The sequence below is a fragment of the Eublepharis macularius genome, chromosome 1 (genome assembly GCF_028583425.1).
Source record: "Eublepharis macularius isolate TG4126 chromosome 1, MPM_Emac_v1.0, whole genome shotgun sequence".
NCBI lineage: Eukaryota > Metazoa > Chordata > Lepidosauria > Squamata > Eublepharidae > Eublepharis > Eublepharis macularius.
Window position 1 is genome coordinate 37,384,333 of NC_072790.1, and position 27,696 is coordinate 37,412,028.

The 27,696-nt window shown below is 43.3% G+C and overlaps 1 protein-coding gene across 1 annotated transcript; it reads left to right on the forward strand.

Moving 5' to 3' along the window:
* The first annotated feature begins 309 nt into the window (after positions 1–309).
* DNAJC18 (DnaJ heat shock protein family (Hsp40) member C18) lies at positions 310–27,696 on the forward strand. The gene is made up of 8 exons (XM_055000336.1): positions 310–350; positions 2,454–2,637; positions 5,022–5,167; positions 7,315–7,524; positions 8,513–8,625; positions 24,385–24,494; positions 25,642–25,814; positions 27,222–27,696. Exons 1-8 carry the CDS (start codon positions 314–316, stop codon positions 27,344–27,346), a joined length of 1,098 nt encoding a protein of 365 aa, XP_054856311.1. The 5' UTR covers positions 310–313; the 3' UTR covers positions 27,347–27,696.

The following is a 27,696-nucleotide window of genomic DNA, read 5'->3' on the forward strand; positions in this document are numbered from 1 at the left end:
GGAGAGTCGCTCTAGGCCACGACGCTCTGTGGCGCAATACATCAATAATTCACAATGGAAAATAAAGCGGGAAACCGCCGGTTAGGGCTCTGTTGGAAGCGGGAGCGGCTTGAGGGAACCGAGAGGAAAAGTAGCTTTTACGGGGCCGCATCTCAAAAATTGGGGTCGCTCTGCTGAGTGGGATTGGGGAGGGGGGTTGCTAACGGGGGAACTACAACACCCAGGTTGCCGTGCTGCGGTGGGAATCCCAGATCACGTGAACTCGTGTCGTTCCTTTGCCTCTCCCCCCCCACCGCTACTCGCCTAATGGAAAATGGCAGTGCTGGGCCCTGGGGAGCGCTGGACTGAAGGTAACTCACTCCTCCTGCGGTGGAGAACTGCTGCCCTGCGACATCACAGCCTTGTGGGGTGAGGGGATTATGTGGGAAGCTGTGGGGTGGGGCTGAAGGGAGCATACCATTAAAGCTTGCACATTTGTTGTGGCATAAGCCCAGTTTTATAGGTTTGCCAGCCTCCAGGTAGCGGCTGGAGATCTCCCGGAATTACTACTGGTCTCCAGGCCACAGAGATCAGTTCACCTGGAGAAAATGGCTACTTTGGGGGTGGACTCTGTGGAATTATGCCAAGCCAAGGCCCTTTCCCTCCTGGAACACCACTTTCTCCAGGTTTCACACCCCCAGATCTCCAGGAATTTCCCAATTTAGAGCTGGCAACCCTACAGTTTTATCAGATGCATGAAACAGGTGCATTGTGTGCAGGGGGGTGGGAACTCAACAGTGTATGGAATGCAAGAGGCCCACAAGATCTGTGGTACTTCTGTGCGAAGCTCAAACGCTCACAATGCAATACATTTCTATTTTGAACTTTGCATAGAAGTATTAGAGATCTGCCAGTGCCTTCTCATCATGCGTTTTTCCCCCCTCTCTGAACATGTGTGTATCTGCCAGTGGAGGATAGTACTTTGTGGGTTGGATGAAATGGGCTCTGGCCTTCAAGAGCTTGCAACACACAATATTTGTTCGCCTTAAGACTTTTTGTTATTTGTGCAGCAACGGACTAGCAGGGCTTCTTTCACTTGCACTGTGTAATCTGCCTTGAGTCTCAATGAAGAAGGCGGACTATAAATTAATAATTAAATTTCTCACACTATAAGATTATGAATGGCTGGAGTGGAGAGCAGGTGGAGGATGGGAGATAAATGTTAGGAGTGTAGAGCGGGGAAGCAGTTTTCATCAGTTCTGGATCATGGGTAGTACTTATAAAATGTGAGAAGGGATTTTTGAAGCAGCTGAGCAGGGTGGAAAGGAAGAAACTACAGGAATGAATCCAGGGTTTTATATAAGTCTATTTACCACTAATGACATTGAGAAACAATACATGTGAAAATGAGGTTGGATGCTGGCCCTGTGGTAGTAGTCTTTAAATTCCCATTTTATTTCTCATTCCATTTTCGAACCTTGCCAGTTTGCATCCACTGTGGCAAATTTCCCTTTTAAATGCTTCTGTTTACATGCTTGTTGTTAGACTTAAAATGAGCAAAACAAGATGTTGTGAGGCTGGGTGAGCCCCCTTTTTATTTTGCTTTTCATCCTTTGAGCTGGATAAACTTTAGTAGCAAGCCTTCTAAAACAAAGAGTTCATGCAGTGTTGTTGTTCTCATTGCTATTGGTGGGAACATAAGACCAAAAAAATTGTTGAAATTGAGAAAGTTAGATCTTGTGGGATTGCAAAATCCAAACGGATAAGAACATAATACTCCTAATATTACTGTGGTTGAAAGTAAGAAGGTCAAACTGATCAATGTGGCCAGCTCAGGTGATAGTCAAATTAAAGAAAAAGACATTGAAAAGATAACAAAGTATTAATGTTTGAGGGTCAGCATCTCTGGGAGAAACATACCATGTTTATTCCAGTAGTGAGAGGAGCAGTTCTTAAAGAACCAACTGAACATGTAGGTTATATCGGCCTAGATAGGATAACAGTTGGACAGTTGCAAACAGCTGTATTGTTTGGAACATGCCACATGCTAAGATGACACCTCTCTGACTCTTAGATTTTTGGATAAAATCCGAGTCAGTGGAGAACCAAAAAATTCATCCCAAACATCAGGTAGATTGTGATAACATATAATCATAAATTGTGTGCTGTGAAGTTGTGACCAACTTGTAGCAGCCCCATGACCATGGAGTTTTCAAAAGATGAACAGAGGTGGTTTGCCATTGCCTTCCTCTGTATGTGACCAATGCAACATCAAAATAAACGATGTATAGATTCTAAGAAGCATCAGAATCCTGCAGGATTTTTGTTTGTTCCCCATTTGAATGATCTAAAAATACATGTGTGACAATGAGGAACTTCTTTTTCTCTTTGATATTGTGCGCACATACATGTGCATGTTTTGTGATATGTGTGGCGATGTGTCTTTAATTGATGGCTCCTGCCTTTCTTTGCAGCATTAATTGATGAACTCAGAAGAAATCCATATACGTCAGCAGAAACAAGAGAGGACTTTGACTGTTGTTGCTGTAGTGACTGTCTGAGGATGAAGGACGATGTGTGCGACTGTGGGAGGAGTCAGTCACTTTCTGGAGAAGGAAGCATGACCTACACAAAAGAGCAACTGCTTGGGGTGCAAAAGTAAACACAAAACTTCTTTGCCTAGAAAATGTGTGTTCGTGAGAGTTCTAGCCTGTTTTATTGATAGATTATCCAAAGCTTCTCCTGATCAACGGACAGTAATTATCATTTATTTGCTTCATGTATACTCTGTGTTTCTCCCCAAATGGGAACCCAAAGTGGCTTGCATCTCTCCCTTTTATCCTCACAGCCACCTGTGTGGTAGGATAGGCTGCAAGCGTGTGCCTGGCCTAAAGTCACCCAGTGATCTGTGGCAGAGTGAGGATTCAAACTGGGTCGCCCGAATCCTAGTCCAACGTTCTAACTGCTGCACTGAGCTGGTTCTCCTGGGTGCAAGCGCCAGTTAAAAGCATTCATGTTGACATAGTGCAGTCCTGAGTTTTGCTCTTCTAAACCAATTGACTTCAGTAAACTTAAGACTTCAGTAGACTTAGAAGGGTGCAACACTACTTAGAACTGTACCACCAGAAATACAGAGAGACAAATAGCAAAGATGAACGAATTCTTACCACCATTACCAGTTTTTGTAACCTAATATCATTTATTAATACCAAGGTTGTAGTTTCTTTAATAATAATCTTTCGTTAAGGATTTAAAAATGCCTCAAGTTGTCAAAAGGAAAAAAGGCAATAAGAAAAGAAAAATAAACTACCATAGGAAGCTGGAGAACAAAGTATTACATTCTTCTGTTGCTTTCATTTTAGTCATTTGAAATGGATGCAGTAGGCAGTCCCATAATAACGCAACAAACTAGTCTGTAGGTTGCACATCTCAGTAGCTGTAACAAGCTGTATTATAGCTGTGGGGGAAGCACTTATGTCAACATATAGCACAGGAATTCGTACATTTATGGTTCAATTCCAGGACTGGCAACCTGACCTGGATAGCCCAGGTGAGCCTGATCTCGTCAGATCTTAAAAGCTAAGCTGGGTAGACCTTGGTTAGTAATTGGATAGGATACCTCCAGCAGAGACCAGGGTTGCAGAGGCGGGCAATGGCAAACCACCTCTGTTAGTCTCGTGCCATGAAAACCCCACCAGGGGTCACCATAAGTCAGTTGTGACTTGAGGGCACTCTCTACCACCACCAGGACTGGCAAGGTACAACGTAGGTCAATCTGTTGTTTCTGATGTGCCTAGCAACTTCTACCAGCACTTGCTTTTGCTTCTGATTACTTATTGGGAGGGGTGGGGTAGGAGACAGAAGGGCAGTCACATAACAAAGGAGGAAAAGCAAACTAAAGCAGAGAGGACTTGGGATAAGGCAGAGGGTTAACTTTTCTTTGTGATATGCCAGAAGACACTTAGAAGTGATGAGAATTGCCCATATATCCACAGGAAGAGGTATATTTATGTGTTCCAAGCAAAGTAACCTGTCTAAGTCCTCTGCATTTATACCCTGCTTTTCTCCCCCAAAGGGGCACCAAAGTAGCTGACATTATTCTCCCCTCCTTCCGTTTATCATCCCAATGCCCCTGTGAAGTAGGCGGACTGCAGGAGAGTGAGTAGCCCAAAGTCATCCAGTGAGCTTCACGGCAGAGTGGGGATTTGAACTTGGGTCTCTGAGATCTTAGTCTGGAACTCTGACCACTGTACACACTGTGTCTTACATGTATCTGTCTATGATTCATGAGGCACTTGGGAGAGGGCTGGCTTCTTGCTTTGTACTCATTCACAGATATGATTGCCAGCTAGTGTCCTGGTTGCTCTTTATGAACCAGCATGTGGGAGTCAAGGAAGCAATAGCAAGCTGTAGTGGAACTGTTGATCCCAGGATCACTCAGGCAGGACTGCAGCTTATTTATGAAGGCAAGTGCACCCGGCTGTCTCCAGGGCCAGGATCCGGCAGGTACTTACAGCTGGACTTAGTCCAACATATTGCAGAGTCTCATGACAAATCTTGATTGTCAGAAGACTCGTGGGTAGATGGAAGGTCCCAAGCAGCCAACTGGGTGCTCCGCTGCCAGAGCTGAGGCTCAGCCTGTCTTCCGAGAAGGGCTCGTCAAGCCCAGTCTTGACAGGAAGAGATTCCCAGTCACTGACATCAAGCTGGCCAAGGCATTGGTGGAACTCTTTTTCTATTTCTTCTTGTCTCTCAATGCCAAAAGTAACATCAAATCATTCCTCACCAGCCTTGTCTTTGGCTAATTTTTGATGCCAAAGGAATCCCAAGTTGATCTGATGTGCTTGCATCAGTATGGAGTTCCACAATCCAGAAAAATATACTAGAATGGCAGAATATATATATGCAGAAGCCTGAAACTTCCATTTGTCATGGGGTTTTTTTCTTGATGTATTTGAAAGTATGAATTTGTGTCTAGTAAGAGAACTTTTGTGTGCCGTTTGTGACAAATATGCAATTAAAGAATTGTGCTTCTTTTGTAGAATAAAGAGGTGTAAGAATTATTATGAAATTCTAGGCGTTGAGAGAGATGCCACAGACGAGGAACTGAAGAAAGCGTACCGAAAATTAGCTCTTAAATTTCACCCTGACAAGAATTGTGCTCCAGGAGCAACAGAAGCATTTAAAGGTATGTGAAAAGAGTCTGGGCAGACTCTAGTTTTGGAGAAGGAAAGAGAATGTGGCACAGTATAGCTCAACGAAATGTTCTGGTGGCTGCTTCCACACACATTGGATAATCCACTTTCAATACTCTTTAGTGAACGTTTGGAACTGCTTTTCCATGTGTGGAACAAAAAATCCACTTCCAAAGGATTGCTAAAGTGCATTGAAAGTGCATTATTCAACGTGTGTGGAAATGGCCAGTATCTAAACCAAAAAAATCTTTATGGAGCCAGAGAGATCTTAAAGAGGTTGATTTGGATTGTATCTTTGTCTTCCGTTGGCATTTCCAAATGTTTACGGTGATAGTTTGGTCAGGAGTCATTTTGTAGAAAAAGAGCTGGAGGAACTCATCAGCATAACTCATTAGCATAACTCATTAGCATATGCCACACCCTTGCCATCACTGGAAGTGCATCATTAGCATAACTGATAACTGTAATCTGCATAACTGATTGCATATGCCACACCCCCTGACATCATCTATCCTGGCTGTTTTGGGCCCAATCCTGGCCATTCAGGACTGAAATTGGGCCCAAAAAGGCAAAAAGGGGCTGAAAATGGCCGAAAAGGGGCCCAAAATGGTCAGGACCAGGCTGCTGCTGAGTGGGAGAGTGATTCACCACCCGTCAGAGGCCTGATCCGGGCCATTTCGGCCCCAGTCCAGGCTGAAACGGGCCCAAAATGGCCGAGAGTCAGGTGGGTGGGGCCACCTGACGTGACCTCTTTGGGGATCTGCCGGAACTGCGTTCCTGCACGTTCCCCCTCGAAATGAGTCCTGAGTTTGTTAAGATCAGTAGATCTGTTATTGGAAAGGCACAATGTACCATTCCAGAAAGAGCTGGCTTGATATAACTGAGTGGAACTTTAAGGTCATCATGGTTTGATACAATCTGTTATATCCTGGTTATAGGAAAAACTCAGCAATTCAAGGTGGCAGAGACAAGCTGGTCTTCATATGGCTTTGGTTGCCTTGCTTGGGATATATGGAAGTACCTAAATATGCCATAGACACTTTTTTAACCACGACTTTTGGTTAACTGGCAACATCAATTCCATATGGATGCCGGTTGTTAACAAAAGTTTTTCCTTTCCTTACAAGTATCGATGTAGCTATGATCATCTTGATATTTTTTTTCCATATGTAGCTGTTGGTTTTTATTGAGGGAGTGGTATCAGTTTTTTGCAATTTTGTGCACACACCCCAATTGGCACCTTCTGTTGTTCCTGAGTGCCACCTGTCCCCCATGAAGTCCAGTGGGCTGCAGGAGGTGAGGGAAGGTAGGAAAGTCCCATTCTGCTGATGGTAGTGCCTGCCATGGATGGAGAATAACTGCCAGGTCCAACGATACGATATTTTATTTATTTTATCTATTAGGTTGCCTTTCCACCCAAATAGGTCCCCCAAAGTGGCAAACATTTGAACATTAAAACAACGTTTAAAACTATAAAAATCCAATTAAAACACACACATAAACACGCATCAACAAAACCGTGGAGGAGGGCCAGTTACAGATACGGGAGGCCTCCAAACAAAACAAAAATATCTTCATCCACTGGTGGAAAACACCAGTAGAGGGAGACCGAAGACTCTTCCACAACCAAGAAGGCACTTTTTTGCATTGTCACCGATCTAGCCTCAGATTGTGGGGGCACCCAGAGTAGGGCCTCTGAAGATGATAGAGTGGACGGTTCATATGGGAGATTCGTGTAATCCCATCTGGGCATCTTGAAGGAAAGATGAGATACAAATGTTATGTGACGTCACTGATCCACTGTTGCAGCCATTCCTCCTTATTTCCGGTTATGTTTATTTTAATGTCTTGGATCTTCTGCTTCCGCTTCCCTGGTAAAGAAGCATTCCTCTGCTACAGAATGCTTTCCAGTGGCACAATATCATCTTGCACCGTCAGGAAGCCCCTCACACCAGAGGAGCACACTGGCCCCGGTGGAACCAGAAAATAAGAATCCAACCCACTGCTACACTTCTTACCTTAGGGATTATATGCTACTTTCTGAGCAGCTCTTCTTGCGAGTCAGTGGTAGACCAGGCTGCAGTCTTCATAGCCAGTCGCAGGGATGTAACTTCTTGTTTCTTGCTCTTCTGCACTGCAGCAATAGGCACAGCTTTTGCGGTTCTGAGCAACCCTGAAAAAAGATTACAGTACGATCGGTTTGGGGATGAACATGAACCCTTGTATGGGAATGAACACGGGCCTTCGTATAGCAACCTGCACAAGCACTACAACTATTACAGGGAGTTTGAAACAGACATCACACCGGAAGAAATATTTAATATGTTCTTTGGCGGCAACTTCCCAACAGGTGTGTCTTCTTCTTTTTTCTGCCTGCAGTTTCAATCCATCAAACTCTGTCTTTAATTGGCGCTGCCCTAATTATTCCCTGTACAAAGTAAAGCTTTGTAAAGAAAGTTCTAGATGACAAACTTTCCCCCTCTTCCTTTGCAAATAGAGGAGGGGTCCCCAATGTGGTGCCCCAGGGCACCATGTTGCCCACCAAAACCTTTCCTTGTACCCACCAGGTGTTTTTAGGAAGTGGGTGGTGCCAGGTGGGGATTTTGTCCAGGAAAGCTTCTGATTGGTTGTGCAGATTTTTAAAAATACTGCTTTGGCAGCAACTGCTCAAAAGAATGGGGGACCCTGTTTTAGAATTACAGTGTTTTGAGGCAGCCAGAGAGCTTAGAAAACTATCTCAACTTGTTTTTTGAGTGAAGGATACAAGTGTGGGCTGATTTTAAAAAAACCAGCATAAATATCTACTTTAACTTGGATCAGCTTATACCAGGTGTACATGTGTGTTTGGAAAAGGTAGGATTTTATAAATCAGCTTTCCTCAGAAATCGAGACTGTCATGTCTCTGGAAGAAAGCTACAAATAGTAGTCTGGCAGTGAAATCCTAAGTAGAGTTGCATCTTTATAAAGGTGTATCTCTGTTTAGGATTGCACTGTTCATAAACTGGTTCACACTTCAGCTCTTAAAAATCTGCACAGCCAAATTTATTGAACCCACGTGGGCAGAGACATACGGGCTAATTCCTGACATATCTTGTCAGTTATGTACCCCAGGGGATTTGGTGATGACACCCCAAACTCTTTTTAGAAATAAAGAGTTGAACTTAAATTGCCATTTTAAAGTGAGATTGTATTCCTCTAGCCTTCTAGAGTTACATTCTGCAGATAGGTCTCTTTTTTCCATTTTAAAACCTAAGATTCTTAAAGTTAAAACCCTCTTCTTATTTCTCATGTTAAATTTAAAATGCCCCCTTTACCTTTTTCCTTTCCTTTTAAACCAGGAAATGTGCACATGTTTACAAATGTGTCAGCAGATCCTCCCTGTTATCAATCTCGGACAAGAAATGAGAGGACATGGACACACGAGGAAGAGGAGGAAGAAAACCGGCCACAGGTGATTGCGAGAAGGGATTGATCTAATTTACCCAGGGGGTTTCTCTTACCTTCTGCTTATTGTTTTACAGTACCCCGCCCCCCCCAGTGCAGTGGCAAAATGACTAGATGAGCATGTATTTTTCGAGTCTAGTCAGTTTCTTACCGAAGAGAATGAGCCTGTTCAAATTCACATAAGTAGAATGATTTATCTACTTAATAAAAACCTGTCTGGACATGGAGCGGGGGGCATGTTATTGGCCACCAAAGATAGCATGGCTCTATTTTTCTTTTAAGGACTGCATTCTCTACATCTGTCTTAGAATGCCCTGGCTGACCAATATTAGCAAGTCTGCCCACGGAGGACTGTCCTAGCAGTAATGCAAAGTTGCGATGACAGGATGATACCCATAATACATAGATCATTTGAGGGCCTTGCTCATGTTGAAATTAATAAACAGCTGGAGAATTGTGTGAACTGTGGTTAAAGATTGTTCAGTAATTCTGATGTATCTCCTGGGTTTGCCCTTCATTCTGTATTGCTACTTCCCCTGTGCCTACTCTGAACAACGGTAGTACTTCTTTGCCTCTTCTGTTGCACTACCAAGGCATTCCCCCTCTTAGCTTCTCCATCCAAGGCTATGCCTCCTTCATCCATTGCAACACTGAAGCCATTCACAACGATCTACCACTGTTCTTCACCAGCGCCCCACCCCAGCTGTAGTTTTAACAGCACTTTCCTGGGAGTAAGTACCATTGAATAAAATGGGACTTGCTTCTAAGTAAACCTGTTTAGGTTTGCTCCCTTAATTTCTGGTAAAATGGCCATCATGTTATTTTCATCTTAATACCTCCATCTGGATCCTATCCATTCTTCCCTAAACCTATCACATCCTCTCCCCTTGCTCTTTTCTTACAATCCATGCTATCTTTTCTTCTGTTCTCAGAGTAATAATAATAATAAAATTACCTTCATCCTGCCCACGGACTATCATCCCTGCTATTTATTATCTATCTATTATCTATCTATTATCTATCTTTCTCTTTTGGTTTTATCATTTCTTGTATTAAATTTGGATAAATATATTTTTTTAAAATCTACCTTTCTCTCTTACAACTAGGTTTCTGCTCTAGTTTAAATTATTCTCTCTTTACTGATAGCCACTACTCTTGGCTTCATCCCCCTTGATGTCTCTGCTGTCTTTAATACAGTTGACCATGCTCCCTCCATGACTAAGGTTTCCGCAACATAGAATGAAAGGAGTGATATTTGTGACACTGCATCTTGCAGCAAGACTCTTTCTTGTGCAGCTAACATTAAGTGAAAAGTCTGGAAAGATTCCACAGTTCTCCCCCCAAAAAGGGGGGAACGATGGCTCAGGGCAGAGGAACCCCGGTGTGGTCTGGGTTTTTTTCGTTTTATCTTTATGGGAAGAAACTGCACCGTAGTAGCTCCCGTACTATAATGACAAGAATAAGTAATGTTGGGCAGTTGTTCTGTCATAGTGGATTGCCCAGAGTGGGGTGACTATTGTTCAAGGCTTGGAACTGAAGCCAGCAGTTCAGCGCAAAATGCTGTGTCATAGAAGTCCTCATTTCTCCTACCAGTTCTCAGTAGGGATTCTTGGAGGCAAATACAGCTGTTCCAAGCTTGTCTTTACCTTACAATGTTGGATGTTGAGCCCATCACCTTATTTCATCTATGCAGAGTGATTGTGAATGTACTGATACTTTATTTATCCATTTATATCCTGCTTTTTGTGTATAAAAGACCCACACAATTTTAAACATATAAAATACAGTGCTACATAAAAATATCAGACTATAGCATGAAAACTAAAAGACCCAATAAAATCTAGGAATAAAAGAAATCCTGTAGAAAACACAGAGCAAGTGAGTTTTTAATAGTAAAGAGTCCAGTAGCACCTTTAAGACTAACCAACTTTATTGGAGCATAAGCTTTCAAAAACCACAGTTCTCTTCGTCAGATGGCATCTGAAGAAGAGAAAACAGGGTTAACATACCTGTAACTTATGTTCATCGAGTTCTTCTGTGCTGACACACATGGGACTGCGCAGGCGCAGGCCAGCCGCCGGAGAATTTTCTAGAGCTTCCTAGGCTCCGAAGGGGCCGTTTGTCGCGCGCCTCAGCGACCGTCTTCCCGCCCAAACGGTCACGTGATCCTACAGCGACCAACGGCCCCTTCCCTCAGTTCTCCTTTGCCGCCGCTTGACCAACACACTTCAGCCATAACACCTTAAAAACACCAATATCCGTTACAGCCATCACAGTAATGTGCATTGGAGTTCACAGCGGGGTAGGAGGGAGGGTTGTGTGTCAGCACAGAAGAACTCGATGAACATAAGTTACAGGTATGTTAACCCTGTTTTCATCTTCGTTCTTCTGTGCCTCCACACATGGGAGTGTACCAAGCTTCACACAATAAGGAAGGCGGGGGTGAAGTCCAACACAATTTTATTGAACAAACAAGAACAACAATAAATAGATATGCATATATACATCTATGTAAAAAACTGTGTAAGGACACATAAATATTCAATATTTACATATATACACACCCCCAGGTACATATATACACACTTTCACTCAAGGGTACCCAGCAGGGAGGGGGCGTGGCATCTGTGCAAGATGGATGCATATTGAAGGAGCTCCAGCTCTCCCCCGCCTGGAAGCATGTAAATAAAGCTTTTTAAAGCTTAAAGTTTGAGGAGGCTATGAAAAAGCAGGGGCTGATGAAGAAAAAATCACCAACAAAAGCAGTTAAGTGCTTGCAAAACCTCTTTGAAGGAGCTGACTTTGAAGTGCAGAAAAGCCAAGGCCTGGAAAGCAAAACAAACATGGCCGAGGGAATACTGGAAGCTAGTGCAGAGGTAAATAAACAGCTTTTACTCTTACCTAAACAAATAGCACAGCTTGAACAGTCACTCTTAAAACAAATGTCGGCTTTAATACAGCCCCTTTCAATGCAGTTGGCAGACATTAAACTAGAGCTCAGTAAAACAAATGCAAAAGTTGAAAATGCCCTGGATTTGGCTCTTATGTCGCAGAGGGATATTCGTGAGCTCCAAGATACCTCTGACTCTCATGAAATGAGGCTAATTAACCTTGAAGTGGCTGCACGAAGAAACAATTTGAAGATAAGAAACATAGAAGAGTTGCAATCTATTAATGATAACTTAATCACAATGCTAACTAAATGGTTCTCCGAACTGCTCAATTTACCTAACGATGCAGAGCTAACCATCACTAAGGCTTTTCGACTGGGATCTGAGCAGGCTGCCAAAAAGAGAAATCTTCCAAGAGATATCATTGTGGAAATTGCAGACCACAAAATACGCAAGCAACTAATGGATGTGACCAGAGTCAAAAGCCCACTTCTTTTCAACGAAAAGCCAGCTTACATCTTTCCTGATTTACCGGGTGAAGTGTTGTCCAAAAGGAAGGACTTAAAATCAGTCACTTTAGCCTTGCAAAGAGCTAACATTCGTTACAGATGGAGCAACTTTATTAAACTCTCTGTCATGCATAATGGAAAACAACTGATTGCTTCAAATTTAGATGAGGCTGAACAATTGCTGCAGAACTTGCATGTGGAGACTCCGATGGATGTCAGCAAGTATAGTCAAAAAAGAAAATTTCCAACACCTTCTCCTCAAAAAGGGAGTAAAATCCCTATTCTGGACAACTAATTAAGAACAACAAAAAAGAATTAAGCTTAATGTGGGAATGTGTTTTTGAGTTTAGTCAACAGTTGAGGTGGAAATTCTCTGCACGTTAATGTTCATCTTATTTTTCCAGGTGGGGGGAGCCTAGGGTGGTTTCTTCAGTGTGGCTCCTGTGGGGTTGATAGTTCCAAAGGGTTGGTTTTTTACCAAATAGCTAGTGTGTGCAGTAACACACTAGTCCAAGTGAACTATAACTGTTTTTTTTTCCTTATAAAAATTTCTACAGTTTTATAGCTTTGAGCTGTTACTAATAAGATTTGGGGGAGGGAAGAGGGGTATACTGTTATAGGGTTAAGGGGAATTGTATTGTGGAGGGTCTTGTTACTATAAAAGTTAATTAGTTTAAGTAGTGATCTTTAATTTTTTTTTTTTACATTTGCTAGAACTCAGCCTCTAAAGTGCACCAGTGTAAAAATATTTTATTTTATAGCTGCAAATTAAAATATTGCTTATTGTATATCTAAGCTGCTAGCTTAGTGTTCTTTGGCTTCTGTTGAGTTAGTTTTTAAGGGTTGGGTTTTTTTTTTTCTCTCTCAACAAATAGCTAGTGCGTGAAGTAACACACTAGTCCACGTGATTTATAATTGTCTTTTTATTTTTTCTTACTCAAGTTTTTATAGCTTCATATTTTTATATTTTTTAATGCTCTGTTACTAATAAGAACTGGGGGAGGGAAAGGGAAATAGTATTAACGGATTATATAAAAGTGATTTTTGTTTTTTATAAAAGTTAATTAGTTTAAATAGTGTTTTTATAGATTCCTTTCTACAACGCTTGATAGAGCTTAGTTGTTTGTTTTTTGAGATAAAATGTATTAGAGCAAAAATACTTAATTCTACTGTCACAAATCAAAATATTGCTTACTGCAATCTTTGTATCTAAGCTTACTAGCTTAGTATTTTTAGTACTGCTTTAATTTTAATTTTGGCAAAGAAACATAAAAAAGAGGGGGGGAAGAAAAGAGGAGGAAAAAAGAGAAGATTAGCTATTTCTAAGTTGAAGAAGTGTTTAATTTTTGGTCGTTAATAAGTATCTGATAAGTTATTTGAGAACTATTTTTTCTTATAACAAACAAAAATAGATATGGCAGACCATCTCAAAGTTATTTCCTTTAATGTACGTGGCCTTGGAAATCCGATTAAGAGAAAACGAATTATTTCTGAATTATCTAAAACAGGTTCAGACATTATTTTACTACAAGAAACTCATTTTGATTCTAAACATACAAAAAACTTGAAGTCTAATCGTTATCATTTACAATACCATGCAGTTGGGACTTCCAAAGCAAGAGGGGTGTCCATCCTTATTTCAAAAACTTTACCATTTCAACTTAATGACTTAATTAGAGACTCTAAGGGCAGGTTTCTATTCATTAAGGGTACAATTGAAAACCAGCTATACACCTTTGGTTCTATATATGCACCTAACCAGGACCAACTAACATTTATAAAAAATTCTTTAGACAAATTTACACAATTTAGTGAAGGCATTCAGATTTTAGGGGGAGATTTAAATTATATAATAAATTATAAACTAGATAGATCTAGACCCAAACAGAAGACATCTAAATATAAGAATGACTACTCCGGTCTAGCACGCCTTTTAGAGAACAATAACCTGGTTGATATTTGGAGGTATCAACACAAAAATGAAAAAGATTTTACCTATTTTTCTTCAAAATACAACATTTACACTAGAATTGATTATTTATTAGTTTCTGATTCAATTACAGACAATATAGTCAGCTCTGAATTAGGCAATATTACCTTGTCAGATCATGCATGGGTCAAATGTTCATTACAAATCAATCCAAATTTTTTCAAACCAAAATTTTGGTCATTCAATAAGTCCTTAATTACCAATCAAACAACAGTCACAGAAATTAACAAGATTATAGAATTAGCTATCATTGATAATAAAACAGAAAACATTTCACCAAGCATACTTTGGGATACAGTGAAAGTTGTTACAAGGGGACATTTAATATCTCTTTCAGCACATATTAATAAACAAAGAAATATCCTTAAACAGGAACTCCAAGAGAATATAAAAATGTTAGAAGCTACCCATAAAAGAACATGCAGTAAAAAAATTTATAAAAAATTACTATCTCAACGTAAATTACTTGAATCATTAGATATCAATAAAATCCAAAAAAAGCTACAATACGTTAAAATAAATTACTGGTTCAATTCACCCAAATTTTCTAGACTTTTGTCCCACAAGATCAAAGACAAAGAGACACAAAGGTGCATTAAGAAAATAATCGACACTAAGGGAGTAGCTCACACCACAACAAAAGAGATTTTGAATGTTTTTGAGGATTACTATACTCAGTTATATACATCCAAAAAACCAAATCAGAAGTCTATTTTGCAATTTTTACAGTCACTAGCAAATTTAAAAAAACTGGACACTAAGCATCAATCTCTTTTAGATAGCCCAATTACTCAACAGGAAATATCAGAAGCAATAAAATCATTGCCAAATAATAAATCGCCAGGTCCTGATGGATTTCCATCAGAATATTACAAAAAATTTATCATGCTTATAAGCAAACCTTTAACTGAAGTTTGTAATGAAGTTTTAGAATGTGGTAAGATGCCTCCTTCTTGGACAAATGCTTCAATTACTGTAATACCAAAACAGGGCAGAGATGTTACCAACCCGGGGTCTTATAGACCCATATCCCTTTTAAACCAAGATTATAAAATCTTCACTATGGTTCTAACTAAAAGGATAAATTCATTCATTTCCCACTATATTCACCAGGACCAATCTGGTTTTATTCCATCTAGAGACCTGACTAACAATATTTACAAAACTCTAAACTTAATCTCATACTGCCAAACAAATAATATAGAGTCTGCTTTTATTTCTCTCGACATTGAAAAAGCTTTTGATTCCATTGAGATCCAATATCTTAAATCAGTGTTAAAACATATGTGTTTTGGTGATAAATTTCTAAGAATGATAGACACGATTTACTCACAAAATACAGCTCAAATTAAAATCAATGGTTTTTTTTCAAATAAAATTGCCATTCAGAGAGGTACGAGACAAGGTTGCCCACTTTCCCCCATTTTATTTATTTTGGCTATGGAACCCTTAGCAGAGACTGTTAGGAATGACACCCAAATACAAGGGATTACCACCAAAATTTACAACTTTAAATTAAGCCTTTTTGCTGATGACCTATTGCTCTATTTGGTAAATCCAATTAAATCGATTATTCCCCTACAGGAGACACTAACAAAATTCAGTAATATTTCAGGGTTAACAATTAACCAAATGAAATCTCAATTGCTCCCAGTCTATATTCAAAAAGATTCAATTACCCATCTAAAAAAAATCTGTAATTATCGTTGGGTCTCTAAATACATAAAATATTTGGGCATTAATATCTCTACAGATTTGAAGCAACTGTTTAAACTAAATCATAATGCAGTTATAGAACAAATAAAATTGAACTTAGGCAAATGGAACAAATTAAATCTCTCTTGGTTTGAAAGGTATCATATAATTAAAACATTTATTCTGCCAAAACTTTTATTTCTTATGAGAGCAATTCCACTCAAGATCCCGCAGAAAACGATGAAAAATTGGCAAAGTTTGTTAAATAAATTTTTATGGAACTATAAAAAACAGAGAATTGCTTTTACCACACTCCGACTGAAATATGGGAAAGGGGGTTTTAATTACCCAGACCTTAACACATACCAAGTAGCTACCAGGTTATTGAATGTAGTCCAGATTTTACGAACCCCAACTTCTTTGAATTGGGTTACAACGATACATCCTAATTATGCACCTCTTGTAATACAGAATTTAATATGGAATGTTAAAAATGATCATTTATGCAAATTGATAAATAATCCTTTTTTAGTGGATATACTGAGCATATGGTCTCAATACAAAAAAAAGATTTTGCCAAAATTATCCCGGTTTTCATCCTTTTTAGGACAAACATGGTTTCCCCCAGGCCAATCTAATTCTTTTATGTCTTTCTGGCAACAACAGAATTTAACTCGTTTAATTGATATATCCACAAGTACAGGTTTTTTAGGTAAACAAGACTTAGAACATAAATTACAACAAAAAATGCAATGGTTTACTTATCTTCAACTTTCTCACATGATGTATCAAATTGGAATTAAACAAATCCTTAGTAACCCTATGACAGAATTTGAACAGCTCTTAAATCAAACAGATTGGACACAAAAAGGTTTGATATCCAAACTTTATAATTTGCTTCTTAATACCTTTGAATTAAAACCTCAGAAATATCAGCTAGACTGGCAAACCGATTGTGGATCTGTAATTCCCCCAGCCCAATGGGAAAAAATTTGGTCTTCTAATATAAGAGATTCTCGCATAATAAACAACAGAATTCAAGCTTATAAAATTATCCACAGATGTTATTTAACACCAAAGAGACTCTCATTATTTTCACAAACTCAGTCACCTTATTGTTGGAAAAGATGTAATTTGATAGGTTCTTTCAATCATTGCTGGTGGAATTGTCCCCTAGTTAAAAACTATTGGATAGAGATTTTAAAGAATATAAAAGAAATAACAGGTTATGAAATACCCTTTGATATTAAGCTAATTTTTCTAAATCAATGGGACAACATAGATATCCCAAGCATTAGGAAAGAATTAATTAATGACCTCCTAATGGTCGGAAAATCCCTTTTGGCAGCTAACTGGAAGTCCCCCAAGATCCCATCTATCGACAGTTGGTTTTCCAGAGTCTGGGATTATTATATCCAGGAGAAAGTTTATGATTCTATTTATATATCTCAGCATTTTCCAAAAGAAACTGATTTTATGACAAAATGGCTCCCTTTCTTTGACTACTTATTAACCAATGATATACACCCTCCAAAGCACTTATTGTTTGTCTCATGGTGTTTCTGAGCAATATGTTTGGTTTCATACAAACTGTAAAGAACCTCCCTCTCTGCTTAGGTATATTGCAATTCTCTAAGCAAATTTTCTTTTTCCTTTGTTAATATTATATTTGAAAACTGGTAGTATATTATAAGCTATCTGTTTTTTCTTGTATTATAGTTGACTTTAATATTGTGTAATTTGTTTTCCTGTTTACGCATTGTATGTTGTTTTTTTAAAGTTAATAAAAAGTTTATTTAAAAAAAAAAAAAAAAAAAAAAAAAAAAAAAAAAAAAGGGTACCCAGCAGGTACGCCAAGAAAGTCATTCCAAAACTCCCTCAGGAAAAAAGGGAGTGTAAGACAGCCTTGGCCACAGATACATCCTGCTCCGCATTGACATCAACGGCGTAATGCCTGACAAAGGTGTCTGCAGAGGACCATGTGGCTGCTTTACAAATGTTAACCAGGGGCACCCCCCTGAGGAGTGCCGAAGAGGATGCTTGGGACCGCGTGGAGTGGGCTCTGACATGGAGCGGGCAAGCCACCCCTGCCAGGGAATAGGCTTTGCTAATGGCCGTCACAATCCACCTAGACAGGGTCTGTGAGGAAGCCCTGTTACCCTTGTCCTTGGCCCCAAAACATACAAACAGGTGAGGACAGGAGCGGAATTCCTTTGTCCTATCCAGGTAATAGGCTAGGGCCCTCTTCAAGTCTAGGGAATGAAGGGCCTTTTCCCCCTTAGAGGAAGGTTGAGGAAAAAATGCAGGCAGTGAGATATCCTGCGAGAGGTGGAAGGCGGACACCACCTTGGGCAGGAACCCGAGGCAGGGACGCAGGACCACCTTGTTGGGATGAAACACAAGAAAAGGGGGGTCAGACCGCAGTGCAGACAGCTCACTGACCCTCCTGGCCGACGTGACGGCCACCAAGAATGCTACCTTGTAGGATAGCATATCCAAGGGGCATGTAGCCATAGGTTCAAACGGAGGCAACATGAGACGTGAGAGCACCAAAGACAGTGACCACTGAGGCACTGGCGCCGACACAGGTGGGTAAAGATTGTACATGCCCTTAAGGAACTGGCGGGATTGTGGGTGAGAAAACACCGTAGCACCCTCAACTCGGGTGTGAGCAGCTGATATCGCTGCCAGGTGGACCTTGAGGGAGGACACCTTCAAACCCAGGCCACGCAAGTGGCACAAATACTCGAACACAACCCCCAAGGGACTGCTGTCAGGCACCACCCCTCTGGCAAGTGCCCAGAGCTCAAACCTGCGCCACTTGGCCGCATAAGCGCGCCTAGTGGATGGCCGACGGGCGTTCAGGAGGACTCTCCGCACCTCGTCAGTAAAGCCTACCGGGGAGGAATGATCCGCCACGCCGTTAGGTGCAGCTTCCTGGGATCGTGGTGGACTAGGCTCCCGTTTAGGAGAAGGTCTTGCCGAGGGGGCAGACTCACATATGTCCGTTGGGACATTCGCAGGAGCTTCGGGAACCAAACCTGCCGTGGCCAGAAGGGGGCCACCAGGATGCAGTCCGTCCCGTCCTCCTCTATCTTGCACAGGACCCTGGGAATCAAGGGGAACGGAGGAAACATGTAGTGCAAGCCCTGCGTCCACGTAAACTGGAAGGCATCCCCAATAGAGAGGGGGTCGCTCCCTGCCCTGGAACAGAACGTGTGGGCCTTGGTGGTTGCCGCAGTGGCGAACACGTCTATCACTGGATGACCCCACATCCGGAAGATCGGCCCAACGCACTCTCCGTTCAGTTCCCACTCGTGGTCTAGTAAAGGGGCCCTGCTGAGGGCATCTGCCCGGGCATTGTCTGACCCAGCCACGTGTATAGCACGGAGCGACACGCCGTTCTTGATAGCCCACTGCCAAGTGAGTGTGGCTTCCCGGCACAGGGCCAAGGACACTGTGCCCCCCTGCTGATTCACGTAGTACATGGCAGTCGTGTTGTCCGTCTGCACCAAGACCTGACGATTTCTCAGCAGTGCTGTAAGAGACACAAGTGCGAAACGAATGGCCCTTAGTTCAAGCACATTGATATGGAGGGTCTTTTCCCTGTCAGACCAGACATCTTGCACAGACACATCACCACAGTAAGCCCCCCATCCCAACAGAGAGGCATCAGTGGTAACCGTGATGTCATGGTGTTGATACCCAAAAGGGGTCCCTCTAAACAAGTTGTCATCAGACAGCCACCAGTCCAAGGAGGAGAGGATGACCCTCGGGATAGAGAATTTGAGGGACGGAGGGTGCAGCAGAGCATCATACCTCCGCACAAACCAGTTCTGGAGAGGGCGCATACGCAGCCTAGCGAAAGGCACCACAGAGGTGGCCGCTGCCATATGCCCTAGTAAGCACTGGATAGTGCGCACAGACTGGAACCGGTTCCTTTTAAACATGGACACTAGACCCCTTAGGGACCAAGCCCTCTCCAAGGGGAGCAGGGCTTTACCCTCCACAGAGTCTAAAAGTGCACCAATGTAGGACACCTTGCAGCTGGGCACCAGCTTGGATTTCTCCAAGTTCACCAGGAGCCCCAGGCGTTGGCAAGTGCTAAGTACCAAGCCAATGTCCTGTACCAGCCTAGACTCCGATTCAGCCACGATGAGCCAGTCATCGAGGTACGGAAAGATGGTACAGCCTTCTTCCCGTAGGAAGGAAACCACAGGGGCCACACATTTAGTGAACACTCGTGGGGCAGTGGACAGGCCAAAGGGGAGCACCTTATACCGGAAAACCCTTTGCCGGTAAACAAAACTCAGGTACTTCCTGTGCTCCTTCCGTATGCCCACGTGAAAGTATGCGTCTTTTAAGTCAAGAACCGCAAACCAATCCCCTTGCTTCAGTAAGGCGATCACAGCCGCCAACGTAACCATTTTGAATTTGGTCACCTTGAGGAAGGCATTAAGGCCCCTCAGATCTAAAATGGGACGTAAGCCCCCATCCTTCTTAGGGACCAGGAAGAACCTAGAGAAGAAACCCTTTACAGAGTCCTCATAGGGTAATTCTTCCACAGCACCCTTGGCCAAGAGCGACACGATCTCCGCATCCAGCTCGGCCATAGTGTTATTGACAGCTGTCAGGGGTGAACTGCATCTAGGCAGCTCAACAAACTCCAGCCCGTACCCCAGTTCAACAATAGTTAAGACCCATGAGTCAGATGTTATTGACTCCCACTCAGAGAGGAGTGGACTAAGTCTGTCCGAAAAGGTCGGGGATACGGCTGGCGCGACCCGTCAGTACTGCCTCCCGGCGCCCTGCTGGTCTTTCTGCTGGGCCGGTTGCTGTGCCTGACGAGGCTTGAAGGGCCGACGCCTCCTCTGCTGTTGTGCGGGAGGGTAAGGCCGCTGCTGGTAGGCAGGATACTGATGGTAGCCCGGCCGCTGCTGTTGGTATCTGCCCTGGTAGTGGTAAGGGCCAGACCGGGGAGCGTACCGTGACCTGGAGGAGGGCTTGTCCGCTGGAGCCAGACCCAAAGACCGCGCCGTCTGCCGGTCCTCCTTCTTTTTCTTCAGGGTCTCGTCGGTCGATTTGGAGAACAGCAAGTCCCCCTCAAATGGCATGCTCTCCACCCTGGAACGCACCTCTTGGGACAGGGCCGTAGACCGCAACCAGGAGTGGCGCCTGAGGACCACCGCCGAAGCCATCCCTCTAGCAGCAGTGTCAGCAGCGTGGCTCCCAGCGTTCATTTGCTGTTTAGACAGCCGGACAGCCTCTGTTTGCAGCAGGGACACCACAGCCTTCTGCTCAGGAGGGAGGTCCCGGGTATAGGATGCCAACTTCTCCCAGAGGTACAGCTGGTACCCTGCCATGATGGTCTGGTAGTTGGCAATCCTCAGACCCAGCGAAGCGACGATGTACTGGCGCCTGCCCATGGCATCAAGCTTCTTGCCCTCCTTATCGGCAGGCACCGAGGAGTGACCCGATCGTCGGGGGTTGAATTCCTCCGTGACCAAGGAGGAAGGTGGAGGGTGTTTCACCAACGCCGGCCAGGTGCCCTGCTTAATCTTGTAAAGCTGCTCGATGCGCTTGGATGTTGGAGGTTGATCACAGGGCACCTGCCACACCTTCTCCACAATCTCCTCAATACCCTCGAGCATGGGGAAGCCAACGTACGCCGGATTATCCCCGTAAATACGCTTGAGGAGCTTGTCCTTGGTCTGGGGGACTGCTGAAGAGATATCCATCTCTAGAGCCTGGGCCATCCTTGCCATCTGGTCGGCGTAGATGCGGAGATCCTCGAATGGCGAGTCCGCAGATGGCACTAGCTCCTCAGCCGGCGATGGTTCGGACCAGGACTCCGACTGGTAGCCGCCAAAGCTTTCCCCATCCTCCTCATCAGAACCGAGCTGGGATTCCGGAACCTGGAGCGGAGGGGGAGCCCACGCCGACCTCGATGTCGAAGGCCTCGGTTCCGACACGGAGAAGCCCGCAGGTGCCCCCTCCCATTGGCAACGGTATGGCGAGGGGAGGTAGGAAGCCTGCCGATGCCGGGACGCAGTGGACCGGACTGATCGGGCACTGTCCCCGGAACCATGCCGCTCACGACCGACCAGAGGTGGAGACGGACGGACAGGCGACGGACGGCTCCGACGAGGAGACGGGCTCGGTTCCAGCCTCGGCGACCGAAGGGCGAGTGATGGTCGGCTCCGACGGTGCGGGCTCGGCTCCGGCCCCGACGAGAATTCCGCGGGCACCGTCTCGAAGGCCATCGGATCCGGCACCTGCACGGAGATGTCTTCTGGCTCCGGGGAGCCCAGGTGAGGGGAAGGCGTGTGAGGAAGCACGATGACCTCCTCCTGAGGAGCGGGACGCGGCGACCGATGATGCTTGGTCTTCTTCTTCTTCTTCGCTGGTTCCGAAGAAGACCTCGGAACCGACGCGCTCCTCGCCTTCGAAGGGGACCTCGGCTTCGACCTCTTCGCCTTGATCGGAACCGATCCGGCCGTCGGTTCCGACCGGGGACTCGGTACCAGGATCCTCGGTTCCGAAGCTGGTCTCGGATCCGACCTGGTAGATGACGCGCTACGGGGCGGCCGCACCGGTCCCTGCGCTGGAGAGGCCGCTCTCGACGCCGAGGCACTCGGGGGACGCGGTTTCGACCCCGACCTCGCGGAGGCCACTGAGCCAGCTCTGGAATGCCGTTCGGCAGAGGGGCTTGGGCCGGCCTTGGAGGAGGGCAACGGAGCGCCTCCGGACATGACCTTCTGCCACAGGGAGGAGTTCAGTCGGGCCTTGCGCTCCTGCCGGGCCTTGCTGGTGAAGCCCTGGCAAATCTTACAGGCCGTCACATTATGGGTCTCCCCCAAACAGAACAGGCACAGTCCATGGCCATCGGTCTTGGCCATTTTCGTGTGGCATTGGAGGCAATGCTTGAAGAGAGCCTTTGAGGCCATCTTCAGGGGCACGCGAAAGGAAGGTCAAAAACAGTCCGAGTCAAATTACCGAGTCCACAACAAAGTCCAAAACGAGATCCGAAGAATAGTCGAGGTCACGAAGTCCGAAGTCAAAAGCACAGAGCAACGAAGCTCACGTTCTCTCCAAGCGGCGGCAAGAAGAGAACTGAGGGAAGGGGCCGTTGGTCGCTGTAGGATCACGTGACCGTTTGGGCGGGAAGACGGTCGCTGAGGCGCGCGACAAACGGCCCCTTCGGAGCCTAGGAAGCTCTAGAAAATTCTCCGGCGGCTGGCCTGCGCCTGCGCAGTCCCATGTGTGGAGGCACAGAAGAACGAAGATGAACTGTGGTTCTCGAAAGCTTACACTACAATAAAGTTGGTTAGTCTTAAAGGTGCTACTGGACTCTTTACTATTTTGCGACTACAGACCAACATGGCTACCTCATTTGGATCTAAAAGCCACTGGAAAACCTGGATGGAGCAGTACAATTAGCTCCTTAGGGAAGGAAGCTTCATAGGATGGAGTGACTGCTGAGCAGGCCTTAGCACAGGGTCATACCAAGTATAGCCATGAAAACACTGTGTAGTTAACTTTGCTTAATTTGCTTTGTTTGTAGTCCACCTTTCTCACTGAGACTCGGGGTGGATTACATAGTGTAAATCAATGCAGTCAATTGCATGAGACATATAATAACCAATGTAATCCAACTAGGATTATAGAAATCTGAAACAAAGCATAAAATATTAGACATGGTATGTTGTACAATGCAGGAAAAGGTATTACATAAGTATAAGACAATGCAGTGAGAGTGGGATAATACCTACAGCGAACAGATAATATACTAAATAATATAGTTCCGAGTGCTGTTCCCTTTATAAAAATGCTGTCCTGAATCATTTTGTAACAGTATAAACTTATTTCCTCTATAAACATGGCCTCTTGTGGTTTGCTTCACTTCTGTAAACCTCATAATATGGGTAGAAAAACACAAGTGGAGGTGGTCTTTCAGGTGTCTTGGATCCCAAATGTTTAGGGCTTTAAAGACTTTGTATTGAGCCTAGAAACATACTCTTGAAAACATTCAACTCTATCCAGCTACTTCCATGAGCTCGTATATGTGAACTGCAGAAGAATTAAATGGTGCTGCATGCAGATGGAGAGTCAAGTTGTTCTTAAAAGAGCTCTCAAGATAATTAAAGGCCTTTACAAGTCCTGGGCACTGGCCAGCTATGCTTATGCCAAGGAAGGCATTTTCCCTCAAACTGTGATTCATAGATGAATATTCTCTTGTACAGAGACAAGGTAATTCCTTGCACCAATTTGCTTATCTGATTAACGACCATATTGCCAGCATGAAATAAAACATCAGAGAGAGTGAGATGATCTTGCCACTGCAAAAATCCAAGGCGACGTTATTTTTGGCAAAATAAAACATTAAAAAGGAATAACCATCCTTGCCTAATGGCTGTGAAAATAAAGGAACACCAAAAATGCCCTGAATCCAAAAATTGCCCTTCCCATATGATTTGTATTAGAATGAAGAGTCTTGATCAAAAGTAAATATCAGTCGGTATTTGTTCTGTACTAAACTAAATCATAATCAGTCCTGTTTTAACAATCCTAGAGCTAACCTTTTATTTATCTTGGGGCTGTATTTTTACCATCATGATTTTAAAAAGTCTTATTCAATTTCTAGCTTAATATGCTTCACTAACCACCTTTTTCATTTCTAGAATACATATTCGGCATTCATTCAGTTACTGCCAGTATTTATTATAATCATTGTGTCAATAGTAACTCAACTGATGGCTACTAATCCGCCCTACAGTCTTTTCTTCAAATCGTAAGTCTCAACTCTGGTCTTTGCTGTTCTCTGTTGATCTAGCTTGGGAGTTTTATTTTGTTCGCTTTTTCCCAGATGATGATTTGGGGGGGGGGGGAGGAATGGCTTAACTGTTATACAAATGTCCGTTGTTTTTTAGCATGGATATGTGTGCTAGAGGGCTGATAAATGCTTCTTGATTTAGAAGAACCATTTCCTCAACCCTGCGTTTTAAGCAAGATGCTCCCCCCACTCATAGGGACAGTAATCTTTCAGACAGTATCTTGCATTTTTACGTATCTGCCTTGAGGATATCTCTCTGTCCCTTACAGAAGACTTTCACTTTGGCTTGATTCCGCAAACCACCAACAGAAAGTGCTGACAGTCTGGGATCTTCCCTTCCGGCTCCTCAAAGCCACATTTGAATTTGGGAAATATATATTCTCAGGGCTTTTTTTTCTGGGAAAAGAGGTGGTGGAACTCAGTGGGTTGCCCTCGGACAAAATGGTCACATGGCTGGTGGCCCCGCCCCCTGATCTCCAGACAGAGGGGACTTGAGATTGCCCTCTGCACTGCTGAGTGGAGCGGAGGGCAATCTAAACTCCCCCCTGTCTGGAGATCAGGGGGCGGGGCCACCAGCCATGTGACCATTTTCAAGAGGTTCCGGAACTCCGTTCCACCGTGTTCCAGCTGAAAAAAAGCCCTGTATATTCCTGGGATCAGGGGACTTGCCTGTACTTGGAAGCCAATGTGGTGTGGTGGTTAGAGTGTCGGACTAGGATATCTGGGTGACCCATGTTCAAATCCCCACTCTGCCATGGAAGCTCGCTAGGTGACCTTGGGCCAGTCACATGCTCTCAGCCTAACCTACCTCACAGGGTAGTTGTGAGGATATAATGGAGGAGAGGGGAATGTAAGTTACTTTGGGTCCTCATTGGGGAGAAAGTTGGGGTATAAATGAATAAATAAATACAAATGGTGGGTGTAGTGGAGAGAGGAAGGGAACGACATGGTCCTTTTTGCCTCTTGCATGAGCAGAGATCCTTGCGCCTGCAGATTGCGGAACTCAACTCTTTGAATAGAAAACACCATATGACAAAGCGTCCTTTCTGCAATATTGTTTCTGAGTAATCTTAAAGCCCTGTTCTTTGCTTGGTTACTCTTACAGGAATCTAGGACACACTGTTGTTAGAGAAACACAGAATCTACAGGTGCCTTACTATGTTGACAAAAACTTTGAAAATAACTATAAAGGTGAAGATCTCGAAGAGCTTGAAAAACACATTGAAAAAGAATATATTGACTATGTCCAGACAAGCTGCAGGAAAGAGAAACAGCAAAGTAAGTTGGCCTGAGCTCTGACCTGAATAGCCCAGGCCAGCCCGATGTCATCAGATTTTGGAAGCTGAGCAGAGTTGGCTCTGGTTTGTACTTGGATGGGAGACTACCCAGGAAGTCCATGGCTGCTGTGCAGACAGTCAGTGGCAAGCCACCTCTGCCTTGAAAACTCTACTGGGTCACCATAAATCACACACACACATGCACAAGTTGGCTTTAAGCATCTTGCATATGTGTACAACGCCTATAAAACGATGTCTTTAATAAACATCTGAATCGTTTTTTGATAAACACTGATTTTATGGTATTATCATGTTCTGTTTTATTTGTTAAGCACCTCAAAACTGGTGGCCACAGAAAGGCAGCTAGCCTAAATATAAATGTAATCAATTCCTATTAGCTGATGGTGATGTGACGGAATCATCACAGACATCACTTTGTCAAGAATAGTTCTCACTATGTTTCTAACATTTCAGAATTTGATGGCTGAAGGTAGCTTTAAAAAATACTTCTTAAAAGTTGTAAGTGGGCAAAATGCAGAGATTGAGAAGTGGGAGGCGTAATAGGAGAGGAGGTCCTAGGATGCAGCAAAGGACGAAAAGCCTAAAGATGGGAAAGTTCTAGGAAGCAACTTTTAAAGAAAGAAGAGCTTAAGTGAACAGTAGAATATATGAATCTCACAATGTCCCACAATCCCTCATATAACATTTGTAGGAGTAGCAGGGGTCCATTTTCCCTCTTGTGTCTACTGAAAATCTGGTAGGATCCAAACCATCGTTTTTCGTTTCATAATCCACCAAAGTAGTAGAGACCAGTTTTTTTAAAAAAAACCCTACAGAAAATCTTCCTGCGCTGTACCTCCTCCCAATATCCCACCAAGCTCTGTATACTGAAAGTCATGATACAAGAGGATCCATAGATGTTTATAGTATGCACAGATATACCAAAGTAGATAGATACGCTATTGAGTAACACTGAATTTTGCTTGATGCCCCATTATTGCTGTGGATTCTGTCAACAGACATATGCATTCATAGAGAGATAACTATTCTATCCAGTTTTATTTTATTTTAGAAATAGTGAAGATGTTACTGCATTTAAACTGTAAATACACCAATTATCATCTTTTCAGCATTATCCTAAATTCTGTCGAACAGTTTATGGCTACATCTAACTCTCCATAGGTTAAATTAAATGTTACTTGTATGTATTTGTACCAATTGGTTTATTGCTGTCCTAAAGTACTAGGTAGGAAAAAGGCGCTCATGGGGAGTCTATAATTCTGAGATCTTGCCACCAAGAAGGGTTAATAAACTGACTTACCAAGTCAGCTCATGTTTTCCCCAATATTTGTCAGTAACCCTCAGTTATGTTATTATATTATAATAACTGTTTTTTTTCATGTTTCAGAATCTGAGTTGTCTAATTTAGCAAAGTTATACCGAGATGAGCGACTGAAACAAAAGGCAGAATCCATAAAACTTGAAAACTGTGAAAAGCTCTCCAATATCATAGAACTACAAAGGAGTCGCTGACGAACAAGAGAACGGCAGCTCTGCCAAGTCATGGATGCTGTCTATGGAAAGTTTCAGCTTGGTTCTTTTCTTGTTTGTTTGTTTCCTTTTTGTAACCAAGGAGGAGGAAAGCATAATATCAGGACTTAGCACTTGATACCTTTACCACGTACGCAGAACTGTGTGAACTGTGCCATATAGGCAACGATTGCTGAAATATATACAGGAGGTTTGGTTCCGAGGGAAACTGAATTACATTTAGCAGCAATCGTCGTTTGATCATTTCAGCCATTCAGCTACTGACCAGGTACTTCCCAGGAGCAATGGCCACTGTGCTTGCTGTTTTTGCCACTCCATACTAGATCAGTAAC